Below are 27,191 nucleotides of genomic sequence, written 5' to 3' on the forward strand. Positions count from 1 at the left end.
AAGAAATTGTCACACAATTTAAATATCTAGGAATATATATTTCCAGAGACATTCCAATACTCATATGACCTTAATATTACCCCTCGACTTTCTTTTCTTAAAAACAACATTAAAATATAGAGTTCATTTCATTTATCTGTGGCCAACAGAATAAATCTCATTAAGATGATAATTCTACCCAAACCTCTATACAGTATAGAGCATACTAATGTTATAATACATAAACAATTCTTTAATATATTAAACTCCCTTTTGTCTTTTTATATGGGAAAATTCTAGACCTAGTTAGTATTGAAACATTACAATGACCTACAGATCTAGCAGGTACGGCCTTACCAGACTTAAAATTATATTATATAGCAGGACAACTCTGATATTTAAGCTATTGTGTATCAAATGAACTTCTACCTAAGGGCTCAGTCAGACGAGCGATTCTTCTTTTTTGTGTGTGCGCATGTTATGTGCGTTTCTGATTTGCATCTATTAGAACCAATGCTTTCCAATAAAAGCAGTCACATGCCCAGTTTTTACATGCCAAACAAATGTGCACCTGTAAAAAATAGGACAGCGATTCGCAAATGCACCTAAAATTCGCACATATAGTGCGGCCCCATTGAAAGCAATGGAGAACATCACGTTCCTGTGCCACAGCAGTGACAGCTGTGGCAGGGGAATTCTTCATCCAGCAGAGAGTCCCTTTGTCACTGAACACTGCGACAGTGCTGTCAGTGTTCAGTGGTGAGGGGACTCCCCGCGGAGATGAAGAAATCCTTGGCCACAGCTGTGGCAGAGGATTGCGATCTTCTCTGTATGTTTTCAGTGGGGTCAGCCCTATTGGCCTCCAGGTGAAACCCCTGTATGGGATAGTATCCAGGGGTTTCACATCCAAGGAATCCCCCACTGCAGCCATCACAGCTGCAGCAGGGGATAGCGATGGGACCACACTTTATGTACAAATTTTGCCATCGTGTGACCGCACAACAATTGCAAATTTAAAAATGTGTGTGCTGCTTCGGTTACGCAAATTTTTTTACATGCAATTTTTTTTTTTTTTTTCACGCATTTGAATGCATGAAAAAAATGCTCATCTGACCGAGCCCCAATGCTGCACATAAATAGATGTACTATTCCTCTTCTACTATCCCATGGACTGTATTGAAAAACCAAAAATTAAACTCTAAACACTTTTTACCTATACATAAACTTGCCATTCTAATATGGGACTAAGCCAAACAAATGACAGGATATTAAGAGATTTCTTCAACTACTCCCTGCAGTAACTATTCAATATTCAGAACCTTGTCCATTCATTTCCTCTTAGCCTTCAATCGGGATCTTACTTGAGATGAGCGAGCGTACTCGCTAAGGCAAACTACTCGAGCGAGTAGTGCCTTATGCGACTACCTGCCCGCTCGTCTTAAAAGATTCGGGTGCCAGCGAGGGGGAGCGGTGAGTGAGCAGGGGGGAGCAGGGGGGGGGGAGAGAGTGAGAGAGAGAGATCTCCACCCCGTTCCTCCCCACTCTCCCCTGCCGGGATTAGCGGCCGCAGGCGGATGTGCCACAGCGGAATTCCGCAGCAAATCTGTCCTGTGTGAACCCAGCCTAATGCATTGTAACTGCATTTGTTTGTATAACTGATCTTCAATAAAATTAGTTTAAAAAAAATAGAATTCACTGAATTTATCTGTAGGTGGCAGAATAGCTCTCATCAAAATGATACAAAACTTCAGAAATGTCTTTATAGCACTCCGCATACAGATGTCATAATAACACAACAATTCTTTAATACAGTAAATTTCTTATTGTCTAACTTCAGACATAGAATTCGAATTCACACACTCCAACTTCCTAAAGACTTAGCAGGTACGGCCTTACCAGACTGTAAATTATATTATATAGTAGGACAATTATATTATTTAAAATATTGAGTATCGGAAGATCCTCTGCCTAATGCCGCACAACACTTGATACATTGCTCTTCCTCCACTCTTCCATGGATATTGGAAATTCAAAGATAGTATTCTAAACACTTTCTACCTTTACATACACTATCCATTTGGATGTGGGACTTAGGCCACTCTCAGACAGACGTATGTAAAAACACTGTGTTTTTAAACACGGCGTTTTACAGGGTTTTAGAACTGCTTTTTTAAACATGTTTGGCAGCATTGTTAATGCACCCCATAATTGCAGTGCGTGATGTGCTGCGTCAAAAACGCGCTAAATGCACAAAAATAGAACGCACAGCATTCATTTTAACACATATTAGAAACGCTCGTCTGAGAAGCCCCATTGAAATGAATTGAGGCTCAGTACAGTGTTTTTAGCGGGTATTTCAAACAATCGCTTGAAAAAAACTGTGTGAGAGTGGCCTTAGCCAAAGGAGTGACAGGTTATCATAAGCTTCCATCAGAAACCCACTTGTGGAATAATGGAGGCCTTTGTCATGTATTTAATTTTTCTGACTTCGGATATTGAGTTGACTTTACACACATTTTTATTATTGCTTTATTGACAGAGCTAAGGAAGCTGAGCTGTTAGAGCAGGACTTACAGAAAGCTAGAGAAGCTGAACGGATCGCAAAACAAAGACTTCTAGAACTAGGCACGATTTGCCAACCTGTAAGTAGATATGGAGATGTTTAACTGGCCATGAATGAGGAATGAAGAGATCATTAAAATAATTGTATTATGTTGGGTGCAGAAATAACTTAAAGGGGTTGTCCCGCGAAAGCAAGTGGGGGTATACACTTCTGTATGGCCATATTAATGCACTTTGTAATATACATCGTGCATTAAATATGAGCCATACAGAAGTTATTCACTTACCTGTTCCGTTGCTAGCGTCCTCGTCTCCATGGTGCCGTCTAATTTCAGCGTCTAATCGCCCGATTAGACGCGCTTGCGCAGTCCGGTCTTCTCCCTGGTGAATGGGGCCGCTCGTGCCGGAGAGCTGGTCCTCGTAGCTCCGCCCCGTCACGTGTGCCGATTCCAGCCAATCAGGAGGCTGGAATCGGCAATGGAACGCACAGAGCCCACAGTGCACCATGGGAGAAGACCTGCAGTCCACCGTGGGTGAAGATCCCGGCGGCCATTTTAGCAAGGTAAGGAAGAAGTCGCCGCAGCGCGGGGATTCGGGTAAGTACTATCCGTTTTTTTTTTTTTTAACACATGCATCGGGTTTGTCTCGCGCCGAACGGGGGGCCTATTGAAAAGAAAAAAAACCAGTTTCGGCGCGGGACAACCCCTTTAATAAGGTATTTTCTGCTACCATAAATTATCCTGTTATCAGTCTAACTGTCTGATTTTGGTTTTGTTGTAAATTTCTCAATATAATAGAAATAGGCAATGATCATTTATATTATTTTAGTTGCCTACAAAAGTTCTTCAACAAGATTCTTCAGAAAATGGCTATGACAATAAAACACTCCGGAAAGATGTAGATACTGAATACAAGAGGTTATCACTGGAAATAGAAAGGGAGAGGTATGTTATGTAACATTGTAAATGTGTTAGATCCTGTTCATGGTGCTTATTCTAAGAAAATCTCTTAATACGTATATAGCCTCAACATGTACAATGTAAGGAACAGAGTTGAATACATTGCCCATTATATTACCTTATTGCAGTATATACACAACTCCTAACTCCATATTAGCCTTGTCAGTTGGGTACTTTCTGTATCTCGAAATGTAGCTGTCACAGAAAATGGTTATTCTCTTTCCAATTTTTGTTACAAAACAGGATAACCTGCTATGTAAAGAATGCTTTGATTGATGAATGACTGTTCTGCAAACCAAATGAGCATGCAATTTCAGGTGTAAACATTGAAACAAAGACATGCGTGTAAAGCAGTATACTGTTGTCCTCAGTATAAGAAATAAAATAACTTTGTAGACATACCTGTTATTGATTAACAAAAAGAAACGTTACAATAACCTACCCAGTCTTTTGAAACTACCTAGGCTTCTTCTAACAACAGTTCAGAATATAACAAGCAAATGCAGGTCATGGCATACTCTAACATAGAAGTGTGGAGAGATGTAATCTTCCAGGTATAGAGTCTGCATTCAGCGAGACGAACGTTCTCTGAATGCCACTAACCAATCAATGTGAACGGAAAATAAGGAAGAAGAAGAATGAAGAGAAAAAAAACACTGCCAGAAAGAAGTAAGAGGAAAAAGAAAAAGTGAAAGAAGGGAGTGGGAGATGAAGGGAAGAATGAGTGGGTTGGAAGGGAGCAGAAGTGGACCAGGGCCTTGACAGGCACCCATTTCTTGTAGTAAAGATACCAAGAAAAAATTTGTCCCCCCTCCAATAGGTATCTTTAAATCTCCTTGTTGGAGCCTATGATTACTCTGTATTCTTGTGTATGTTGAAAACTAACCCAGGGGGCCCATGTACGGTACCAAGAGTTGTATTTATGTAGAGAGGCCGAAGGTTCCTCCATTTACTGAATCTCTTTCACCTTTTGGACCCAATGAGCCAGAGAAGGTGATAAAGATTTCCAATGAGCCTAGATACACAAGTGGGCCGTGTTAACAAATGTTTGAGTATGGACTTGCGGTATATGCGTAAAGGGAGATCAGAGAGATTAAGCAAGAAGAGGGTTGGAGATTCTGGGTCTTGCAGGTGTAAAATCTTACAGGTGATTAAGTAGACCGCTTTCCAGAAATCGCATATCAGTGGGCAATCCCAGAAAGAAGGTAACTGTCTATGTACCACAGTGCCAGCACATTGGGAATGCGGAAGGGTATATTTTATGTATATTAGCGGGCACCATGTACGATCATGAAAGAAGCCTAAAACTTGCCGTTCAAGAAAGCCAATCAGAATCGGATAGGAAATGTATCATACACTTTTTACCAACAGAGCACCAGGTTTGGAATGGACCGGAGGATTTCCTAAAATAGGGTAAACAGGAGAGGGTGAAAGAGCCTTCCCTGGGAGAAATCTTTTGCAAATGGAAAGCGTAGGGCCAATTGTGGGATGTGATCATAATGTTAGTGGGATGAGATTGGATACCCAAAGGAGTAAGTGTAAGGGAGTTGAAGCAAAAATAAGTTCAATAGAGACCCACTGTTTCAGTAGTCATGTCTGCACCAGTCCAGGACTCGTAATATTGCTGCCTGACAGTAGCGCTTTTTTTTTTCTTCAAACCTCTTTTTATTTCAATCTTTTATAAAATTTTAATTACAATTCGATACAATAAATACGGTAGATAGTAGTGCTTTATATCAAGTCAGCCCACCACCTCTTGAGACTTGGGTAGGTGAAGAATTGAGCGAGTTAACTGGACTGGTTTGTTAACCCAGATAAATTTAATTAAATCCGATGAGAGCGATTAAAAGAAGTGGCCTGGGATTTTAATTCGGAGGGTTTGGAACAGATATAAAATGCGAGGTAAGACATTCACTTTATAGATCGTGCAGCGACTAAACCATGTGTATAGGCCCTTGGATCAGTGAGTCAGATGCGCTCAGATGTTTCAAGAAGGTTTGTGACTAAGTTATACGTTTCAAGCCTGTCTAAATCTCTTGGGATTCATACCCCTAAGTATTTAATAGCACTATTGGACCACTTAAACAGAAACAAGGAGGTGGGGGAACCTTGCAGAGCTTTAGGTATTGAAATGTTTAGTGACTTCTGAAGATTTATTTTAAAATTGGAAAACTGTTGAAATTTCCAAAATTTTTCTATTAAGCTAGGGAGAGTTTTAATGGGGTTGGTTATAAAGAATAGAAGGTCGTCTGCATAGGCTTCTATTTTTACTTCCTGTTTATCAATCTAAAGGTGAAGGCATTACCCACCAATTTCCTTTTTACAAATAGGAACCATCCCTCACTATCCATACAAGATTCATTTAGTTCCCATGGCGTTCCCCGAGAGATAAGAATACTCACTCCTCTGGCCTTCCTTCTATCATAACAGCTGTGTTAAACATCTGGATACCTGAATGAGAAAAGAAAAGGGATTGACGCATCTTTAAAATTGGTTTCCTGGAGAAAACTCCCTTGATATTCGAGTAAGCTCTAATAGTCCGTAACCCCTTAAGGACATGGCCTATTTTGGGCTTAAGGACGCAATAATTTTTGTTTTTATTTTTCCGTCGGCGCGGCCGTATAAGGGCTTGTTTTTTTCGTGGCGAGCTGTAGTTTTTATCGGTGCCCCTTTTGGGTACATTTGACTATGTTGTAAAACTTTTATTTTCTTTTTTATGATAGCCGGGAGAGAAAACGCATCAATTCTGCCATAGATTTTTTTTTGTTTTACAGCGTTAATCATGCAGCATAAATGACACAATCCGTTTTTTCTGCAGGTCGGTACGGTTACAACGATACCAAAATTCTTACATTTTTTTTTTAGGTTTTACCACTTTTTTGCAATAAAAAACCTTTTTTGGAAATCTTTTTTTTTTCTAAATCGCTGCATTCAAAGTCCTGTAACTTTTTTTTATTTTTTTATGTACAGAGCTCTATGAGGGCTTATTTTTGCGAGGCGAGCTGTAGTTTTTATTGGTACCATTTTGGCGTACATACGGCTTTTTTGATCACTTTAATTGCGTTTAAAAGCGTTTTTTTACGCTTTTTTCCGTGCACAGTCAAAAGCATGTGCAGCTTATTGTACACGTCGTTACAGATGCGACAATACCAAATATGTGGGGTTTTAATTTTTCCTTTTTTAAAAAAAAATGTTTAAAATTTTTGTTTTTCATCTTTTTTTTTTTTTTACACAACTTCTACCATGATGATCGCTGTGATAAGGCATGGCAGGGCTACTGCCCTGCCATGCCTTATCGCTTATACAGCGATCACAGGCACTGGCAACACAGAACGCCAGTGTCTGGCATCCTGTTGCCATGGCAACAGGCCAGGCTCTCTGCGATTATATTGCGAGAGCCCGGCAACTTCAGAGGGAGCGCGCTTCCTCTGTGAACCCTTCCCAGGGAAGGCGTTAACAGCGGGGGGCGCATCTCCATTGCTTATGGCGAACGAGGGAGAGAAGACACCATTGACTTTGGTGGAGGCAGTAGGAGATAGATACAAGGATTGTATCCAAGTCCTCATGACCAGGCCGAGGCTGATTTGCCTTGGGATTGCAAAAACAAGGCGCCATGCTGCCCTGTCGAATACCTTCTGAGCATCAGTAGATAATAAGCAAAGGGGTACACGTTTAATTTAGGCATAATGCATTGTGTACAGGATTTTAGTAATTTTATACCGAGCTTTTCTTGAGGGTACAAAACCGACTTGATTAGTGTGTACCAAGTCTGATAACAGTGGTTAAAAGATGCATTGCTGGTACTTTTGTGAACAATTTGAGATCAATGTTAAGTAGAGAGATAGGGAGATAATTTGAACAGAGTGAGGTCTCTCCCTTTTTTATGTATGACTGTAATCTGGGCACTAGTCATCTCCGGGGTAAGCAGGCACCACTCAGCAATTGAGATCAATGCCGAATTTGGTGGACTGATGAGCAAGTCTGAGTACTTCTTATAAAAAGACGTAAGGCCATCTGGGCCAGGTGCCTTACTAGAGGGTATTGAATTTAGGGCTTGGGAAATCTCGTCCCCTGAAATTTGTTGGTGCAGAGCACTTGCCGCATCCAGTGACAGTGTCAGAGGTCCAGATTTCTCCAGATATTGCAAAATTTGGGAACCCAGGGTGGTATTAACTGGTGTTACCAAAGCAGGAGCCAAATTGCACGTATTGAACTGTGATTTTTTTTCAGGGTTACTAGGGGGGATGCCATTTCAGGGTGAGATCCCTCGCACAAAATTATGGGACCTCTGTTCTTTTAAAGATCTCGCTAGGGTCCTGCTACATTTATTCCCGAATTCGAAAAAAGGGCAATGACCTATGGCTAAAAGGGATTAAGTTTGGAAGGCTAATTTGTCTGAAGCGTTTACAGGCTGAGATCAGTGCGGAGTGAACATAGGTTGCATGGGAGTGTTAATGTGCTTTTCCCATGGTTTCAATCGCAGATATAACGGTCGCTATTTCAGTGGATCTTTCTTTTTTACGCTAGGCCGCCCTCGCCATGAGGGGAGATGTATCCCTGGGAGGTTCTCCTTAAAGTAGTGAATTAGGTCTGTACTGTTACGTCCGCTGGGCACACTAAAGCGCCACTCCACAGGTGGGACGCAAACGTGACCATTTAAAACTGCAAACACACACATATAGTACTTGCATGGACCAATTGCACCTCTCTAGGAAACCGAATAGACAACTGTCCCTAACTGATCGGGGAAAGAAGGGCACCCCTGCCTAAAAGCAGAGTCATCACCTCGATAAAGGCGGCCCCACTGTCTTCTTTTAGTGACCACCTGGCTATCCCTGATCAGGGAGCTGGAGAGATGCACTAAACAGACACTCAGGACATGGCACTGTACTGACACACCAAACCCAGAACAGGACTAGACATATGGAACATGTCTGGCAACCAGCACAGACATATGAAACACGTCTCTATTCACGCCAAACATACAACAGAACTCACGTGCATACAAATGAAATACCACAGCAAGCCTAAGTGTCCTCACACTAGAGGGATAGACAGACAGCCACCATGTTGACATAGGGAACTGAGTCACACCTCAACCATCTGACACACAAACGAGATATAAGATGTCTGGAGGCTGCACCTGTCAGGGAAAGGGAAGAGGGGGTCTAAATATGCTACAGACAAGGACTACAGGTGTTCAAACCCTCTTTAGGGAAGCAGAGAGACACTAACAGACAGACATGCAAACACAGCTCTCAGTGGGCACAAGACAGTGATATCCAAGCAGTAAAAATAACCATATCAACTACTGAGAGATGCTGTTTTTTATATGCTGCAGACTAAAGAAGATTGGCTGGCGGAGAATACCATACTTAGGGCCCTAAAACAGATTTTGGCTAATCCAGGGACAGGTAGAAAGAGAAAAAATGGTGTGGGGGAAGATGAGCATACTCACACTGGTGAGTCCCAGGCAACCAGCATTTGCCATTGGCAGCCTGCGAGACACCAAACTAATTGGGGAGGTGGAAAAGCAGACACCAGGGACCATCCCTGAGCCATCCGTGGGACTATCAGTCAAAGAATGAAAGGAAATAGAAGGAAGAAAGAAAATAAGTTCAGATGGTTACATCTATGTTCACGCGAGAAAGAGACAGGGGGAACAGAAGCTTAACGGCCATCAGATACAAAATAGGTCTGGTTTCCAAACCGATTATAAATTTCCTAGTAGATATTACCAACAGGACAGGATAAAAGACAGAACTCAGCATATGTGAAAATTTGTAGGATCTTAACGAGAAAAGGACATTGTCCTTTATTTCTCCAGAAGCGCTGACTGAGATTGTGTGTCAAGTCTCTCCTGCGTCGCTAAGGTATGGAGTACAGCCACATAGGAGGTAGCAGGAATTCCAACCAATCCAGAATAAACAAGTACTCCACGCCCAGATCTGTGTCCCCAGCTTCAGGGCTGAGACAAGGAGCTAATGGTGAGTGGTGTGGTGAGGCGGTGTTGGAGATCACTTCCCCCCTATGAGCACTTAAACAGGGAACCGCTGGTGAGTAGTGTTCCGGCGCCATGCTGTAGTCCGCGACTTGCAATGACGGGGAATGAGGGGAGCGCAGGTACCTGGTAATACCACTATCTGCGGTACCGGAAGTGGGCCCCCTGTGTCCTGTCTTTATCCCCATCTTCTTCTTGCCGCAGGAGGTAGCCGGAGTTAAGTGATGGCTGTAGTGGCTGAGTGAGCACAGATCCCGATTCAGGAGCTCATGGATGGAGCTTCCTCACGGCACAATGCTTAAGCCACGCCCCCAAATACTTAGGTTTCTTCATCTGACTTTTTCAAACATGCTTCATCAACCTAAGTAGTTTTGAAACCTTGCTGTAACATTTTTTTTTGTTAGCCATTAAAGGGTATCATATCTACAAGGCTATTTTATTTCTGTTACTGAGGACAATAACATTTTCTTCTACTGGCTAACATAGTACTAAACATTTTCACAAGGCAGATCTTTTGGTTTACATTATGGTGTAGGTAATTTTAATACAACCCAATGTCAGTGAATCAAGGTGATGTATTGTACCCAATAGCGGATATTAGTTCTACGGAACTCCAGCTTGATAATTCTTAAAGGGGTTGTCCCGAGAAAGCACTTCTGTATGGCCATATTAATGCACTTTGTAATATACATCGTGCATTAAATATGAGCCATACAGAAGTTATTCACTTACCTGCTCTGTTGCTGGCGTCCCTGTCTCCATGGTGCCGTCTAATTTCAGCGTCTAATCTCCCGATTAGACGCGCTTGCGCAGAAGGGTATTCTCCCTTCTCTTGGGTCTCGACACGAGCGGAGTTCTGGCTCCGCCCCCTTCTACGCGTCATCGTGTAGCTCCGCCCCGTCACGTGTGCCGATTCCAGCCAATCAGGAGGCTGGAATCGGCAATGGACCGCACAGAGCCCACGGTGCACCATGGGAGAAGACCCGCGGTGCATCGTGGGTGAAGATCCCGGCGGCCATCCTGGTAAGGTAAGTAAGAAGTCGTCGCAGAGCGGGGATTCGGGTAAGTACTAAACTGTTTGTTTTTTTTAACCCATCCCTTGTGTTTGTCTCGCGCCGAATGGGGGGCCTATTGAAAAAAAAAAAAAAGCCGTTTCGGCGCGGGACAACCCCTTTAAGTACTATTTGTATCCAGGGTTCCCGGATAATAATGTGTTTCAGATAGCTATCATCTTTTCAAAAGTGCAAATATTGTTCACAGAATTTATCACCTCTGAAATGTGATGACTTTTTTCCAATGTCTTAATAATGACCAACTTTGTGGTAATGAAGAGGAAGGGTGAGAAAGAGACGGTTGGATTACGCAGCATTTCAAAGTTCAAGAACAGCAAAGCTCAGAAGGGGACTAATTTGATGACACATTTTGTGATGTCTTTAAGTAGTAAATGCTTTCTTTCCAGGGGTGTTTATCAGCTCACAAACCCATAAAATATGCTTAAAGGATCCAATGTTCTCATGTTTTGGGAGTATAGGAAAGGATTCTTTGCAGTTACAGTTTTTAGCCTTTGCAATTGTCTACCGCAAGATATAAAAATCCCCAAAACAATGTCAGTATGTAAAATATATTAATGTAAAATATATTTATGACTGCTAATTAGAGATGAGCGAGTATACTCGCTAAGACACATTACTCGAGCGAGTAGTGCTTTAGCTGAGTATTTCCCCGCTCGTCTCTAAAGATGCGGGGGGCGGGGGAGAGCGGGGAGGAACGGAGGGGAGATCTCTCTCTCCCTCTCTCTCCCCATGCTCCTCCCTGCTCCTGGCCGCAACTCACCTGTCACCGGCGCTGGCAGCCGAATCTTTAGAGACGAGCGGGGAGATTCTCGCCTAAGGCACTACTCGCTCGAGTAATGTGCCTTAGTGAGTATACTCGCTCATCTCTACTGCTAATATTAAGAGTAATAAATGAGAGCAGGGGGTTTACAAGATTCATAGAAATTTATCTGAATATCAGGGAGGTCTTTGAAAGAGTCAACTTTTTCTAACCTACGTGACTATGTAACAATATAATGGGAAATTTAAAAAAACAATATTAATGCTTTATGCAGGATAGACTACCTTGACAAGAGTAAACGACTTGAAAATCAGCTAAATGATCTCAAATTAGAAATTCAAGCCTTGAAACAGGAGGACCAGCACATGAAAACTCCCTGCCTTTTGAATGGCCATCTAAGATCCAAATATAAGGTGAGTCCGTCTTAATCATTTACAAGTACGGAAAATGAAATCCGTTACATTTCCACCTATTAAACATTGACTGCCCAACCTAATGATAGATCAAAAATGTTTTGAATCCATTTAATATTTTGAATGGTCTTATATCTCAAGGATACCTTCATGAAGCAAACATACCAGAGGGAACCAGCGAGTCCTTACTACATTTCTCCAGTTGATACCATTCGTAGTTTTACACATTCAGACCGGGTTTCCTATAATGCTCCTGTCCGGATGGTACACACATTACCTAGCAACATTAACGGAAGAGAAAACCAACAGAATGCCAGGAAGGTAAAGGCATCCATTCTGGTCTTTAATGCCTGTATAACTGGAACATTAGAGCTATAGACCTCCTCCATTATGTACTACATAGTAAATGGACACTATAAGCTTCTTAGGCAAACACTCTATAGGAAAGCGCAATACACAGTGTTAGTTGGAGATGAACAAGTTTCTAAATAGAGATTTCAATCTATTAAAATAGCTTCTTTCTTCTTATAGGTTGAGAAATGTGATTTAGATGTGATATATATTTAGGATTCCTACACAAGGAACATTTCTAGGCTAGTAAGTATTTCTCTACTCTTTTTATCTGACAATATTGAATGTTTTTTCTAGGTATAATCAAAAGTTTAGTTCACTGCTTGAGGGCACCTAAAGTCAAACAATCCAGTGTCTGCAGCCACCCCTAGAGGGAGCTATCTGCATACAGATTTATTATTGACAGCTGTATACAGTAAATCTATCTTCAGTCATTTTCACCTGGTAGCTGCCCGTCATTTTGAAAAACAAGACAATGAAAGATAAATAAATGTAAACTACACTTATAGACTCGGCACACTTTTCTTGTCTTCCTTCCTAGTCCACTGCATTAAATTTAATGAGTTATACAGCCTTTAAAAATTGATGGTTAATTCTCGGGATCAGATATAAATATCTGATTGTTGGGATTCCTGTTAATCAGCTGATTGAAGTGGTCTCGGCGCTTGTGTATGTGCTGCAGCCTCTTCAAGGTTCACATCTGAGCCCAATCCTGCCAGTGTTCAGAGCGCCATATTTTTTTATAGCAGCCATTCTGACTAATACAGGTTTGTCCTACTCATTTAGATTATAAATTATACAGCGTTCTGAATACAAACAGAATTGGGCTCGGATGTAAACACTGAAGAGGCTGCAACGCTTGTACGAGTCCTGAAGTCCCTTCAATCAGCGGATTGGCAGATGTCCTAAGCTGCGGAAGGCCGGCAATCAAAAGCAAGGCCATCAATTATTAAGGGCTGGATAACCCTTTTTATAAGCCCTATTAAAGCCTTCAGATTATGGCAGCTTCTGGACACATAGTTGAAGTGAACAGTAGTCTATATATTGGATTTATATGTTGAATGCATCATATGCAAGTTGAATGGTACAGTGGTCTCCGGTTAGATTTTCAACATAAAATGGTCTTTTCTGGGTTTCATAACTTGGAAGACACATTCAACATACAATGTCAGTAAACACGGCCAATCTGTGGCATGTGTTTGGCTGGAAGATGTTAATCTTAAGTGCATGCACTGATTGGTGGTTTGGTAGTGCCTCTTTACCGCATGGTTCTATACTGGTTTCCCTGTGCCAGAATGAACTGCTCCTCAGGACACCCGGTGAGGGCTCCGTTTTATTTTTCCAGTGCACTGCCTGTGCTACACGTTATCCTGAAGAAATATATGCCCTTTACATAGAACGTAACTCAGATTCCAGAAGCTAAATCTGACTTTTACACGTAAGGACTTGCTTTATCTGTATTAGTTATTTTCTTACATTTTTTTTTTATTTTGAGATGCCAGTTTTCTATAGTGTTATGGTCATCCCAAAACAAATTAACATTGTAATTTGAGGGATCTCTGTACTGTGCATCTATACTGGCACTTGTTATAGACCAGTGCAAGTACAGAAGTACCCACATACTGTAGGAAGTGTCCCAGACTCTTCAGACACACTTGCATTTGATAATTGCAAATTAAGAGTGCATTTATAGGCTTGAGCGCAATACTGGTCCAAGAAACTCGGACCAATATCGCACGCTTTAAAGTGTGATTGCGATATGTCTTGCGAGAGAAAAGCACTGCATCACTGCGCTTGCAATTTTCATGCACGTGAAAATCACGTTCTTTTTTAAACCGCAAATGTTTGCAAACTTCATACGAGTGCGATTTTTCTTCAGTGTTTCATATGATTTTTCTGCCTGCCATAGGAAATAATGGGCGGTTCTTAAACAAGAATTGCTCCAAAATAGGACATTCAGCAAGTTTTCTATATCATGGCAATGAATTGGTCATCTGCATGTGGGATATCAGACCATATTGCAATCGATCAGATATCATGCATGAAAATCGCGCATGTTAATGCCCCCTACGGCTATGCTTCCATCTCCATTAGGAACCTTTGTTCAGAGGCTCTGTTGCAGATCTAGTCTGAAATAAGGAAGTAAAAGTCCTGCATGAAGAAAAATGCTGGGCAGCTAAAGGAGACCAAACGGACACTATTATAGTCAATGGAGTCTGTTGAGAAAATCGCCTTTAATCTTTGGTTATGTAGACTACAGTAAACCGATGTTTACAGTAAACACGAAATGTTTAATATTTTTCTTTTATTTCAGAAAATAAAATCAAAAACACTCAAGCCAAACGCCACTTTTTGATGGAATTGCCGAAGTGCTAGAACTAAGAACTGCTCTTCAATTCTCCATCGGTGATTAGGGGCAAAAAGCAGTGTGATTCTTACACAGACCACATAAAATATGACTGTAAATATATTGTCTCATAATGTACATTGTGTAAATAATGCCATTTTCGGATATTTTTGTGATATTCTTGTGGACCAGACCCCAGATGATCAGATGACAAGTAAGAACATGAAGAAAATATAAACCGATAGCTCAACACTCATCTGGAAAACAAAGATTACAAAACTATCTTTATGTCTGACTTGTTTTAAAGCATTCAAAACTGTATAGAGGTCGGGAGCACAACCTGTGACCCGAGATGCCATTCACTGCGGCCATCAGCCATCTGGTCACTGACATGCTTGTTTGTGTCTGCTCACATGTATTTTCCATGTCAGAGAGGAGTGACATAGTGCAGGGATGGGTAAACAATAATGGTGCACTATGAGATCCCTATATATTGGTAGAATGTGGGCGGAAGGAGGGGTGGGCGCCCCTGACCCATGTGTGGCATTCCAAAAATTAATAGATGAGGTAGTCGTGTGTGTGTGTGTGTGTGTGTGTGTTTCTCTTCATTGTGGTTTATGGGAATAGTGAAACACTCAGCTGTTTCAGCAACTCATATCAAACTACAATGGAGAGAGGCACATACATGATATCTTTTTTTCTGGAGTGGAAACCCGGGAAGAACCAACAGTTGGAAACCCTGTGAGTGGAACTGATGCCTATTAGACACTTACTGGATATACATTCCATATGCTATAAATGTATTTGATGGTAATACCCCCTTAAAAAGGAAATACATCACCTACTTTTAGCCCTAGAAGCTAAGCCTATGGGTTAAAAGTAGGTGACTCGCTGAGTCTGGGATGTTACGTGTTATACTTACCTCTACCACTGGTAAGCAGTCTGTTCATTCTAATTTTATAATGGGTAGATTACTTAGCGGTGCCGCTTTATGCACTGAGTAGCAGTTGTCAACACTCATACCAGGGGAACAACAGGGAAGGTAAGTATAATACTTATATTTGCAAACTCAACGAGTCAACTACTTTTAGCCAATAAGCTTAGCTTACAGGGCTAAAAAGGTGACATTGTCTCTAGGATTTTCAAGGCTTTTTGGATTGGTTCAATCGGACAATGTAGTCCTCGGAGTAGAAAAGGTTGTGCATCTGTAGTATAGATGATGTAGATTCCAGACGGTAACGATAACCTCTGCCTAAGCTCTTGCATGGTTGAGTTGCATTATTAAGATACCATTCTCCAACTGATCAATGCAAAAGTTTTAATAAAATGGATAATATGAAACAATGGTTTAATTTTTTAATTGAAAACATTATTAGGCAAATGTATGAACCTTTCACAGCTTTGAAAATGAAGCAAGAGGATCCTAAAAGTATCACTGGTGGAATATGCCCTATTAAGTCTTGATACAGAAGGCTCTTTTAGACTAGGGAGATTAACTGGATTTCTCCTTATTAATTAGTACCATTGCATTTAACGCTTTTCGGGTACCAGGTCCTTTCTTCAGAAGTATGCTGAATAGAATACGATGGTTGAATGAAGAATCATGCCCAAATGAAGAGGAAGCACAAACCTATTTCTGAAGTGTTAAATGTGCTAGTACTAATTAATAAAGCGAAATCAGGTTAATCTCCCTAGTTTAGAGGGAGCCTTCTATATCAAGGGTTACACCTGCAGGCCATCGTTTTTTTTTCTTTTTCTGCATTTCATTTTGTTATACCCCATTATATATGGTGGTGGCATACTCAACACAGTTTTTTCCATTCCAATAATTGGATCACAAACTTAGTAGGAGTTGCTTCACTTCTATCTTGGTTTTACTTTTATTATTAACCTTGTCAAGACACTGTATGACTACTACTTCCACCACCATCTAAACTTGGCTTCAGACACTGTATAAAAATTAGCCATTTGACATACAGTTGAGAGAAAAACTAAGTACATCCTTTTTGAATTGTAATCGTTTTACGTATCAGGACATAAAAAACAAACATTTGTTCCTGGGGAGGTCTTAAAATTAGGTAAATACTAGAGATGAGCGAGCGTACTCATCCGAGCTTGATGCTCGTTCGAGTATTAGGGTGTTCGAGATGCTCGTTACTCGAGACGAGCACCACGCGATGTTCGAGTTACTTTCACTTTCATCTGTGAGACATTTGCGCGCTTTTCTGGCCAATAGAAAGACATGGAAGGCATTACAACTTCCTCCTGTGACGTTCCAGCCCTATACCACCCCCCTGCAGTGAGTGGCTGGGGAGATCAGGTGTCACCCGAGTATTAAAATCTGCCCCGCCCGCGGCTCGCCACAGATGCATTCTGACATAGATCAGGGAAAGTGCTGCTGATGCTGCTATAGGGAGAGCATTAGGTGTTATTTTAGGCTTGAAGAACCCCAACGGTCCTCCTTAGGGCCACATCTGACCGTCTGCAGTACTATTGAGGCTGCTTTTAGCAGTGTTGCACAATTTATTTATTTTTTTGTATATCCAGCGTGCAGACCATTGCATCCTCAGTCTGCAGTCATTTTGCTCAGTATAGGGGCAGTACTGGTGAGGTAGGGACAGTGGGAAAGGTGAAAGAGATATACTGTCTATATAGGCAGTGGGCTTTTTCAAAAAAATTTGGGGAAAATACTATATTTGGGCTGCCTGTGACCGTCTTCAGTGTACTGCGTGTCTGCTGGGGGTAATAGTCCTAATTAATACGCAGCTAAGCGTTACAGCAAGCTTGCACAAAATTGTTTCCTGGCTCTGCTGTGCCCGTTACATCACCGCCGTGATAGGGCCAGAGGAAAACAGTAAACATAATATACGCTGCATACAGTATCTGTCTGGTGTTTCAGCTCACCATTTAAAAAAAGGGAAGCCAAATACTTAAGGCGTACCACTGCCCTTGGGCGACTTGACTGCTTCTGCGCTGTGAATTCCACTAGCTCAGTGATACACACCTACGTCTCACTACAGGCGTGTGCAAAATTGTTTCCTGGCTCTGCTCTGCATTCCGTAAGGTAAGTCAGCCTCCAACCACAGGCCAATAAGTGGAACATTTAATTACAGCGTTCTGTTTCTGCTCTACTCGTAATACACCATGCTGAGGGGTAGGGGTAGGCCTAGAGGACGTGGACGCGGGCGAGGACGCGGAGGCCCAAGTCAGGGTGTGGGCACAGGCCGAGCTCCTGATCCAGGTGTATCGCAGCCGACTGCTGCGGGATTAGGAGAGAGGGACGATTCTGATGTCCCCAGATTCATCTCACAATTAATGGGTCCACGCGGTAGACCTTTATTAGAAAATGAGCAGTGTGAGCAGGTCCTGTCGTGGATGCGGAAAGTGCATCCAGCAATCTATCGACCACCAAGACTTCTACGCCGTCCACTGCTGCAACTCTGAATCCTCTGGCTGCTGCTCCTCCTTCCTCCCAGCCTCCTCACTCCATTACAATGACACATTCTGAGGAGCAGGCAGACTCCCAGGAACTGTTCTCGGGCCCCTGCCCAGAATGGGCAGCAATGGTTCCTCTCCCACCGGAGGAGTTTGTCGTGACCGATGCCCAACCTTTGGAAAGTTCCCGGGGTCCGGGGGATGAGGCTGGGGACTTCCGGCAACTGTCTCAAGAGCCTTCAGTGGGTGAGGAGGACGATGACGATGAGACACAGTTGTCTATCACGCAGTTAGTAGTAATTGCAGTAAGTCCGAGGGAGGAGCGCACAGAGGATTCGGAGGAAGAGCAGCTGGACGATGAGGTGACTGACCCCACCTGGTTTGCTAAGCCTACTGAGGACAGGTCTTCAGAGGGGGAGGCAAGTGCAGCAGCAGGGCAGGTTGGAAGAGGCAGTGCGGTGGCCAGGGGTAGAGGCAGGGCCAGACCGAATAATCCACCAACTGTTTCCCAAAGCGCCCCCTTGTGCCATGCCACCCTGCAGAGGCCGAGGTGCTCAAAGGTGTGGCAGTTTTTCACAGAGTGCAGACGACCGACGAACTGTGGTGTGCAAGGTTTGTCGCGCCAAGATCAGCCGGGGAGCCACCACCACCAGCATGCGCAGGCATATGATGGCCAAGCACCCCACAAGGTGGGCCGAAGGCCGTTCACCGCCTCCGGTTTGCACCACTGCCTCTCCCCCTGTGCCCCAATCTGCCACTGAGATCCAACCCCCCCTCTCAGGACACAGACACGACCATCTCCCGGCCTGCACCCACACCCTCACCTGCGCTGTCCTCGGCCCCATCCAGCAATGTCTCTCAGCGCAGCGTCCAGCCGTCGCTAGCGCAACTGTTTGAGCGCAAGTGCAAGTACGCTGCTACGTACCCGCACGCTCAAGCGTTAAACGTGCACATAGCCAAATTGATCAGCCTGGAGATGCTGCCGTATAGGCTTGTGGAAACGGAGGCTTTCAAAAACATGATGGCGGCGGCGGCCCCGCGCTACTCGGTTCCCAGTCGCCACTACTTTTCCCGATGTGCCGTCCCAGCCCTGCACGACCACGTCTCTCGCAACATTGTACGCGCCCTCATCAACGCGGTTACTACCAAGGTCCACTTAACAACAGACACGTGGACAAGCACAGGCGGGCAGGGCCACTATATCTCCCTGACGGCACATTGGGTGAATTTAGTGGAGGCTGGGACCGAGTCAGAGCCTGGGACCGCTCACGTCCTACCCACCCCCAGAATTGCGGGCCCCAGCTCGGAGGTGGTATCTGCGGCGGTGTCTGCTTCCTCCACTAAACTACCCTCCTCCTCCTCTGCAACCTCTGTCTCGCAATCAAGATGTGTCAGCAGCAGCACGTCGCCACAAGTCGGTGTCGCGCGGGGTGGCAGCACAGCGGTGGGCAAGCGCCAGCAGGCCGTGCTGAAACTACTCAGCTTAGGAGAGAAGAGGCACATGGCCCACGAACTGCTGCAGGGTCTGACAGAGCAGACCGACTGCTGGCTTTCGCCGCTGAGCCTCCAACCGGGCATGGTCGTGTGTCACAACGGCCGTAACCTGGTGGCGGCTCTGCAGCTCGGCAGCCTCATGCACGTGCCATGCCTGGCCCACGTCTTTAATTTGGTGGTTCAGCGGTTTCTGAAAAGCTACCCACGCTTGTCAGACCTGCTCGGAAAGGTGCGCCGGCTCTGCGGCACTTTTCGGAAGACAGTATGTCGCTGGATAGTCAGAGCACCCTCATGTCTATATCTCAGCGCGTTGAGGAGGAGGAGGAGGGGGAGGAGCATGAGGAGGAGGGGGAAGAGACAGCTTGGCCCACTGCTGAGGGTACCCATGCTGCTTGCCTGTCATCCTTTCAGCGTGTATGGCCTCAGGAGGAAGAGGAGGAGGAGGTGGAGGAGGATCCTGAAAGTGATCTGCCTAGTGAGGACAGCCATGTGTTGCGTACAGGTACCCTGGCACACATGGCTGACTTCATGTTAGGATGCCTTTCTCGTGACCCTCGCGTTACACGCATTCTGGCCACTACGGATTACTGGATGTACACACTGCTTGACCCATGGTATAAGGAGAACCTTTCCACTTTCATACCCAAAGAGGAAAGGGGTTCGAGAGTGATGCTATACCACAGGACCCTGGTGGACAAACTGATGGTAAAATTCCCATCCGACAGCGCTAGTGGCAGAAGGCGCAGTTCCGAGGGCCAGGTAGCAGGGGAGGCGCGGAGATCAAGCAGCATGTACAGCGCAGGCAGGGGAACACTCTCCAAGGCCTTTGACAGCTTTCTGGCTCCCCAGCAAGACTGTGTCACCGCTCCCCAGTCAAGGCTGAGTCGGCGGGAGCACTGTAAAAGAATGGTGAGGGAGTACGTAGCCGATCGCACGACTGTCCTCCGTGACGCCTCTGCCCCCTACAACTACTGGGTGTCGAAGCTGGACACGTGGCCTGAACTCGCGCTGTATGCCCTGGAGGTGCTTGCTTGTCCTGCGGCTAGCGTCTTGTCAGAGAGGGTGTTTAGTGCGGCTGGGGGAATCATCACAGATAAGCGTACCTGCCTGTCAACGGACAGTGCCGACAGACTTACACTCATAAAGATGAACAAAGCCTGGATTTCCCCAGACTTCTCTTCTCCACCAGCGGACAGAAGCGGTACCTAAACAATACGTAGGCTGCACCCACGGATGGAAGCATCGTTCTCTATCACCATAAAAAACGGGGAGCTTTTAGCTTCATCAATCTGTGTATTATATTCATCCTCCTCTTCCTGCTCCTCCTCCTGAAACCTGACGTAATCACGCCGAACGGGCAATTTTTCTTAGGCCCACAAGGCTCAGTCATAATACTTTTGTAAACAATGTTTATACGTTTCAATTCTCATTAAAGCGTTGAAACTTGCACCTGAACCAATTTTTATTTTAACTGGGCTGCCTACAGGCCTAGTTACAAATTAAGCCACATTAACCAAAGCGATTAATGGGTTTCACCTGCCCTCTTGGTTGGGCATGGGCAATTTTTCTGAGGTACATTAGTACTGTTGGTACACTAATTTTTTTGGGCCCTCGCCTACAGTGTAATCCTAGTAATTTTTAGCCCACCTGCATTAAACCTGCCATTACCTCAGCTGTGCTGGGCACTGCAATGGGATATATTTATGTACCGCCGGTGGCTTCCTGGCACCCACCCATGCTGTTGGTCCACACGGAGTTGTAACTGCATGTGTCCACTTCTAAAGAACCCCAGTCTGACTGGGGCATGCAGTGTGGGCCGAAGCCCACCTGCATTAAACCTGACGTTACCTCAGCTGTGATGGGCACTGCAATGGGATATATTTATGTACCGCCAGTGGGTTCCAGGGAGCCACCCATGCTGTCGGTTGACACGGACTTGTAACTGCATGTGTCCACTTCTAAAGAAGCGCAGTCTGACTGCGGCATGCAGTGTGGGCCGAAGCCCACCTGCATTAAACCTGACGTTACCTCAGCTGTGCTGGGCACTGCAATGGGATATATTTATGTACCGCCGGTGGCTTCCTGGGACCCACCCATGCTGTCGGTCCACACGGAGTTGTAACTGCATGTGTCCACTTCTAAAGAACCCCAGTCTGACTGGGGCATGCAGTGTGGGCCGAAGCCCACCTGCATTAAACCTGACGTTACCTCAGCTGTGATGGGCACTGCAATGGGATATATTTATGTACCGCCAGTGGGTTCCAGGGAGCCACCCATGCTGTCGGTTGACACGGACTTGTAACTGCATGTGTCCACTTCTAAAGAACCGCAGTCTGACTGGGGCATGTAGTGTGGGCCGAAGCCCACCTGCATTAAACCTGACGTTACCTCAACTGTGCTGGGCACTGCAATGGGATATATTTATGTACCGCCGGTGGCTTCCTGGGACCCACCCATGCTGTCGGTCCACACGGAGTTGTAACTGCATGTGTCCACTTCTAAAGAACCCCAGTCTGACTGGGGCATGCAGTGTGGGCCGAAGCCCACCTGCATTAAACCTGACGTTACCTCAGCTGTGCTGGGCACTGCAATGGGATATATTTATGTACCGCCGGTGGGTTCAAGGGAGCCACCCATGCTGTCGGTCGACACGGAGTTGTAACTGCATGTGTCCACTTCTAACGAAACTCAGTCTGACTGGGGCATGCAGTGTGGGCCGAAGCCCACCTGCATTAAACCTGACGTTACCTTAGCTGTGCTAGGCACTGCAATGGGATTTATTTATGTACCGCCGGTGGGTTCCAGGGAGCCACCCATGCTGTCGGTCCACACGGAGTTGTAACTACATGTGTCCACTTCTAAAGAACCCCAGTCTGACTGGGGCATGCAGTGTGGGCCCAAGCCCTCCTGCATTAAACCTGACGTTACCTCAGCTGTGCTGGGCACTGCAATGGGATATATTTATGTACTGTCGGTGGCTTCCTGGGACCCACCCATGCTGTCGGTCCACACGGAGTTGTAACTGCATGTGTCCACTTCTAAAGAACCCCAGTCTGACTGGGGCATGCAGTGTGGGACGAAGCCCACCTGCATTAAACCTGACGTTACCTCAGCTGTGCTGGGCACTGCAATGGGATATATTTATGTACCGCCGGTGGGTTCAAGGGAGCCACCCATGCTGTCGGTCGACACGGAGTTGTAACTGCATGTGTCCACTTCTAAAGACCGCAGTCTGACTGGGGCATGCAGTGTGGGCCGAAGCCCACCTGCATTAAACCTGACGTTACCTTAGCTGTGCTGGGCACTGCAATGGGATTTATTTATGTACCGCCGGTGGGTTCCAGGGAGCCACCCATGCTGTCGGTCCACACGGAGTTGTAATTACATGTGTCCACTTCTAAAGAACCCCAGTCTGACTGGGGCATGCAGTGTGGGCCGAAGCCCACCTGCATTAAACCTGACGTTACCTCAGCTGTGCTGGGCACTGCAATGGGATATATTTATGTACCGCCGGTGGCTTCCTGGGACCCACCCATGCTGTCGGTCCACACGGAGTTGTAACTCCATGTGTCCACTTCTAAAGAATCTAAAGAACCCCAGTCTAACTGGGGCATGCAGTGTGGGCCGAAGCCCACCTGCATTAAACCTGACGTTACCTCAGCTGTGCTGGGCACTGCAATGGGATATATTTATGTACCGCCGGTGGCTTCCTGGGACCCACCCATGCTGTCGGTCCACACGGAGTTGTAACTCCATGTGTCCACTTCTAAAGAATCTAAAGAACCCCAGTCTAACTGGGGCATGCAGTGTGGGCCGAAGCCCACCTGCATTAAACCTGACGTTACCTCAGCTGTGCTGGGCACTGCAATGGGATATATTTATGTACCGCCGGTGGCTTCCTGGGACCCACCCATGCTGTCGGTCCACACGGAGTTGTAACTGCATGTGTCCACTTCTAATGAACCCCAGTCTGACTGAGGCATGCAGTGTGGGCAGAAGCCCACCTGCATTAAACCTGACGTTAGCTCAGCTGTGCTGGGCACTGCAATGGGATTTATTTATGTACCACCGGTGGGTTCCAGGGAGCCACCCATGCTGTCGGTCCACACAGAGGTGTAACTGCATGTGTCCACTTCTAAAGAAGCGTGGTCTGACTGGGGCATGCAGTGTGGGCCGAAGCCCACCTGCATTAAACCTGACGTTACCTCAGCTGTGCTGGGCACTGCAATGGGATATATTTTTGTACCGCCGGTGGCTTCCTGGGACCCACCCATGCTTTCGGTCCACACGGAGTTGTAACTGCATGTGTCCACTTCTAAAGAACCCTAGTCTGACTGGGGCATGCAGTGTGGGCCGAAGCCCACCTGCATTAAACCTGACGTTACCTCAGCTGTGCTGGGCACTGCAATGGGATTTATTTATGTACCGCCGGTGGGTTCCAGGGAGCCACCCATGCTGTCGCTCGACACGGAGTTGTAACTGCATGTGTCCACTTCTAAAGAACCCAGTCTGACTGGGGTATGTAGTGTGGGTCGAAGCCCACCTGCATTAAACCTGACGTTACCTCAGCTGTGCTGGGCACTGCAATGGGATATATTTATATACCGCCGGTGGCTTCCTGGGACCCACCCATGCTGTCGGTCCACACGGAGTTGTAATTGCATGTGTCCACTTCTAAAGAACCCCAGTCTGACTGGGGCATGCAGTGTGGGCCGAAGCCCACCTGCATTAAACGTGACGTTACCTCAGCTGTGTTAGGCACTGCAATGGGATTTCTTTATGTACCGCCGGTGGGTTCCAGGGAGCCACCCATGCTGTCGGTCCACAGGGACTTCACAATAGGGAGTTGTACCTGCCTGTGTCTACTTATAAAAAACCCCAGTCTGACTGGGGCATGCAGTGTGGGCCGAAGCCCACCTGCATTTAATCTGACGTTAGCTCTGCTGTCCAGGGCACTGCAATGGGATACATTTATGTACAGCCAGTGGGTTCCAGGGAGCCACCCATGCTGTGGGTGCACACGGAATTCCCATTGCGGAGTTGTACCTGCCTGTGACTATTTATAAAAAAACCCAGTCTGACTGGGGCATGCAGACACCTTGACAGAATGAATAGTGTGTGGCACATGGGTTCCCCATTGCTATGCCCACGTGTGCAGCTCCTGATGGAGGTGGCACAGGATTGGATTTCTCATTGCTTCTGTACAGCATTATGGGCTATCGCCCCGCCCCTTTTAAAGAGGGTCGCTGCCTGGCCGTGCCAACCCTCTGCAGTGTGGGCCTGCGGTTCCTCCTCATGGCAGTTGCACTTATAATTAGACATGAGAGTGGTGTGGCTATGAGGCCAGCGTGTGGCATGAGGGCAGCTGAAGGCTGCGCAGGGACACTTTGGTGTGCGATGGGGACACTGGGTCGTGCGGGGGGGTTGGGCAGCATGTAACCCAGGAGAAGTGGCAGCGGAGTGTCATGCAGGCAGTGATTGTGCTTTTTTGGAGGTAGTGTGGTGCTTACCTAAGGTATGCCTTGCTAATGAGGGTTTTTCAGAAGTAAAAATTGTTGGGGGGGGGGGGGCCCACTCTTGCCGCTATTGTGGCTTAATAGTGGGACCTGGGAACTTGCGATGCAGCCCAACATGTAGCCTCTCGCCTGCCCGATCCGTTGCTGTGTCGTTCCCATCACTTTCTTGAATTGCCCAGATTTTCACAAATGAAAACCTTAGCGAGCATCGGCGGTATACAAAAATGCTAGGGTCGTCCATTGACTTCAATGGGGTTCGTTACTCGAAATGAACCCTCGAGCATCGCGGGAAGTTCGACTCGAGTAATGAGCACCCGAGCATTTTGGTGCTCACTCATCTCTAGTAAATACTGTATAACCTCAGATGAACACCACCACGTGACAAGTTACACATTATTATATATCATTGTTTATTCTGTATGACTATCAGAAGCGCCTATTGTTCTGGAAAATTCTTGTCCACTCTTCTTCACGTTGCTTCAGATCTTGAGGTTTGTGGGCATTCGTGCTCTCCTCAGGTCCCACAGCAGCATTTTAATTGCGTTGAGTCCTGGACTTTGACTGGACCATTGCAGCACCTTGATTCTTTCCTTCTGCAGCCATTCTGGTGTAGATTTGCTGGTATGCTTGGTATCATTGCCTGTTGCATGACCCACTTTTCAACAAGCTTTAGCTTTTGGATAGATGGGTTCACATTTGACTCTAAGATACTTTGGGATATAGAAGAGTTCATGATCAACTAAATGACTGCAGGGTGCCCAGGTCCTCTGGCTGCGAAACAAGCCCAAATCATCATTCCTCCAGCACTGTGCTGGACAGTTGGTATGAGAGATAGTTCTTGGATTTTTGGCAATTTCTCTAAGCATTGCATGGTCTGACCTTGGAGTAAATTTGCTCAGACATCAACTGGGAAAACGCCTGGGAAGACTAACAACTATCTTGAATGTTTTCCACTTGTGAATAATCCTTCTTACTGTTTGGAAATAGCCTTATAAATCTTCCCAGATTGATGGGCAGCAACAGTTGCAAGTCTGAGATCATTGCTGATGTCTTTCCTCCTTGGCACTGTGTTAACACACACCTGAATGCTGCACACCAGCAAACTGCCCAAAATTCTGGTTTTATAGAGGTGGTCACACTTGCTGAGGATCAATTAACCACGTACATTTGATAAGCAGCACCGCGCTGCTAGTTAGTCTAAAGGCTGATTTAGACACAACAATTTTCGCTCAAAAATCACTCAAAGCAATCTTTTGAGCGATAATCATTGTGTCTAACTGCACTGACATTGTGCAGTTTTCATTAAGCCGCTGCTGAGCTTTCAGCATGCTGAAAGATCAGCGATCAGTTATCAGGAATTCACAGTGGGATGTAGCTGATACTATTGTTTCCACTATATCCTCCTCTCCCTGATGACAGCCAGGCGCTCCAAGCAGAGAACAGCTAGATGCAGAAGACAAGCGGGGACACCCAGCTTGTCTTCTGCATCCTCCAGTCAGAGAGCTTGGCTGTAAAACAGCCGGGCGCTCCAAGCAGGGAACAGCTGGATGCAGAAGACAAGCGGGCACACCCCGCTTGTCTTCTGCATCCTCCGCTCAGAGCGCAAGGTGATCGCTCAAAGTTTGAGTGATCACCTTGCGCTATAAAAAGAACACAACGATTATCGCTCAAAAGATTTTTTGAGCGATAATCGTTGTGTCTAAACCAGCATTTAATTTCTATGGAAGCTGTAAGGCTGGGTTCACACGGGTCGTATTCCCTGCAGAAACCTTGCGGTTTTGCCGCAGCGAAAAAACGCGAGATTTCTGCCGGGAAAGCACAGCTTAAAAACCCGCGGCACTTAGCTGGTGCTTCCATAGAGAGGATCGAGGCTGCAACGAGAAAAAAAAATAGACATGCTGCGGCCGGGGAACCCAGGCCAGAGTGCCAGCTTTGCCGTGACGGACAAATCTCGTCCACATGGCTGGCCAACTCCAGGATTAGCAGCCACAGCGAAATTCTGCACGGAATTTCCGCCCGAAATCCGCCCTGTGTGAACCCAGCCTAAGGGTATATTTAGTTTTTCACACATTGCGTCTGCATTTTCGCCCAGTTTTTGTTAAGTAAATAATAAGACCATGTGATTTGTCATGTGTTGTTGTTCATCTGAGGTTGTATTTACTTATTTTTAAGACCTTCTTAAAGGACCAGCTTTTTGGAGGTCCTGATACATAAAACAATAGGGTTCAAAGACTGTACTTAATTTTTCTTATGACCGCACAACTATTTTTTTCCCTTATACCACTATAAAAATTTCAAACA

The 27,191-nt window shown here is 45.5% G+C and overlaps 1 protein-coding gene across 1 annotated transcript in view; it reads left to right on the forward strand.

Moving 5' to 3' along the window:
• Positions 1–12,344, forward strand: part of LOC136576785 (merlin-like) — a 74,236-nt gene extending 61,892 nt beyond the window's left edge. The window contains exons 14-18 of the mRNA XM_066576354.1: positions 2,519–2,621; positions 3,370–3,485; positions 11,609–11,747; positions 11,889–12,068; positions 12,279–12,344. Coding sequence (XP_066432451.1) covers positions 2,519–2,621; positions 3,370–3,485; positions 11,609–11,747; positions 11,889–12,068; positions 12,279–12,314 — 574 coding nt within the window. The 3' untranslated portion in view covers positions 12,315–12,344. The remainder of the gene's footprint in view (positions 1–2,518; positions 2,622–3,369; positions 3,486–11,608; positions 11,748–11,888; positions 12,069–12,278) is intronic.
• Positions 12,345–27,191: the final 14,847 nt, after the last annotated feature.

The sequence above is a fragment of the Eleutherodactylus coqui genome, chromosome 1, assembly GCF_035609145.1.
Source record: "Eleutherodactylus coqui strain aEleCoq1 chromosome 1, aEleCoq1.hap1, whole genome shotgun sequence".
In the NCBI taxonomy this organism is placed as follows: Eukaryota; Metazoa; Chordata; class Amphibia; order Anura; family Eleutherodactylidae; genus Eleutherodactylus; species Eleutherodactylus coqui.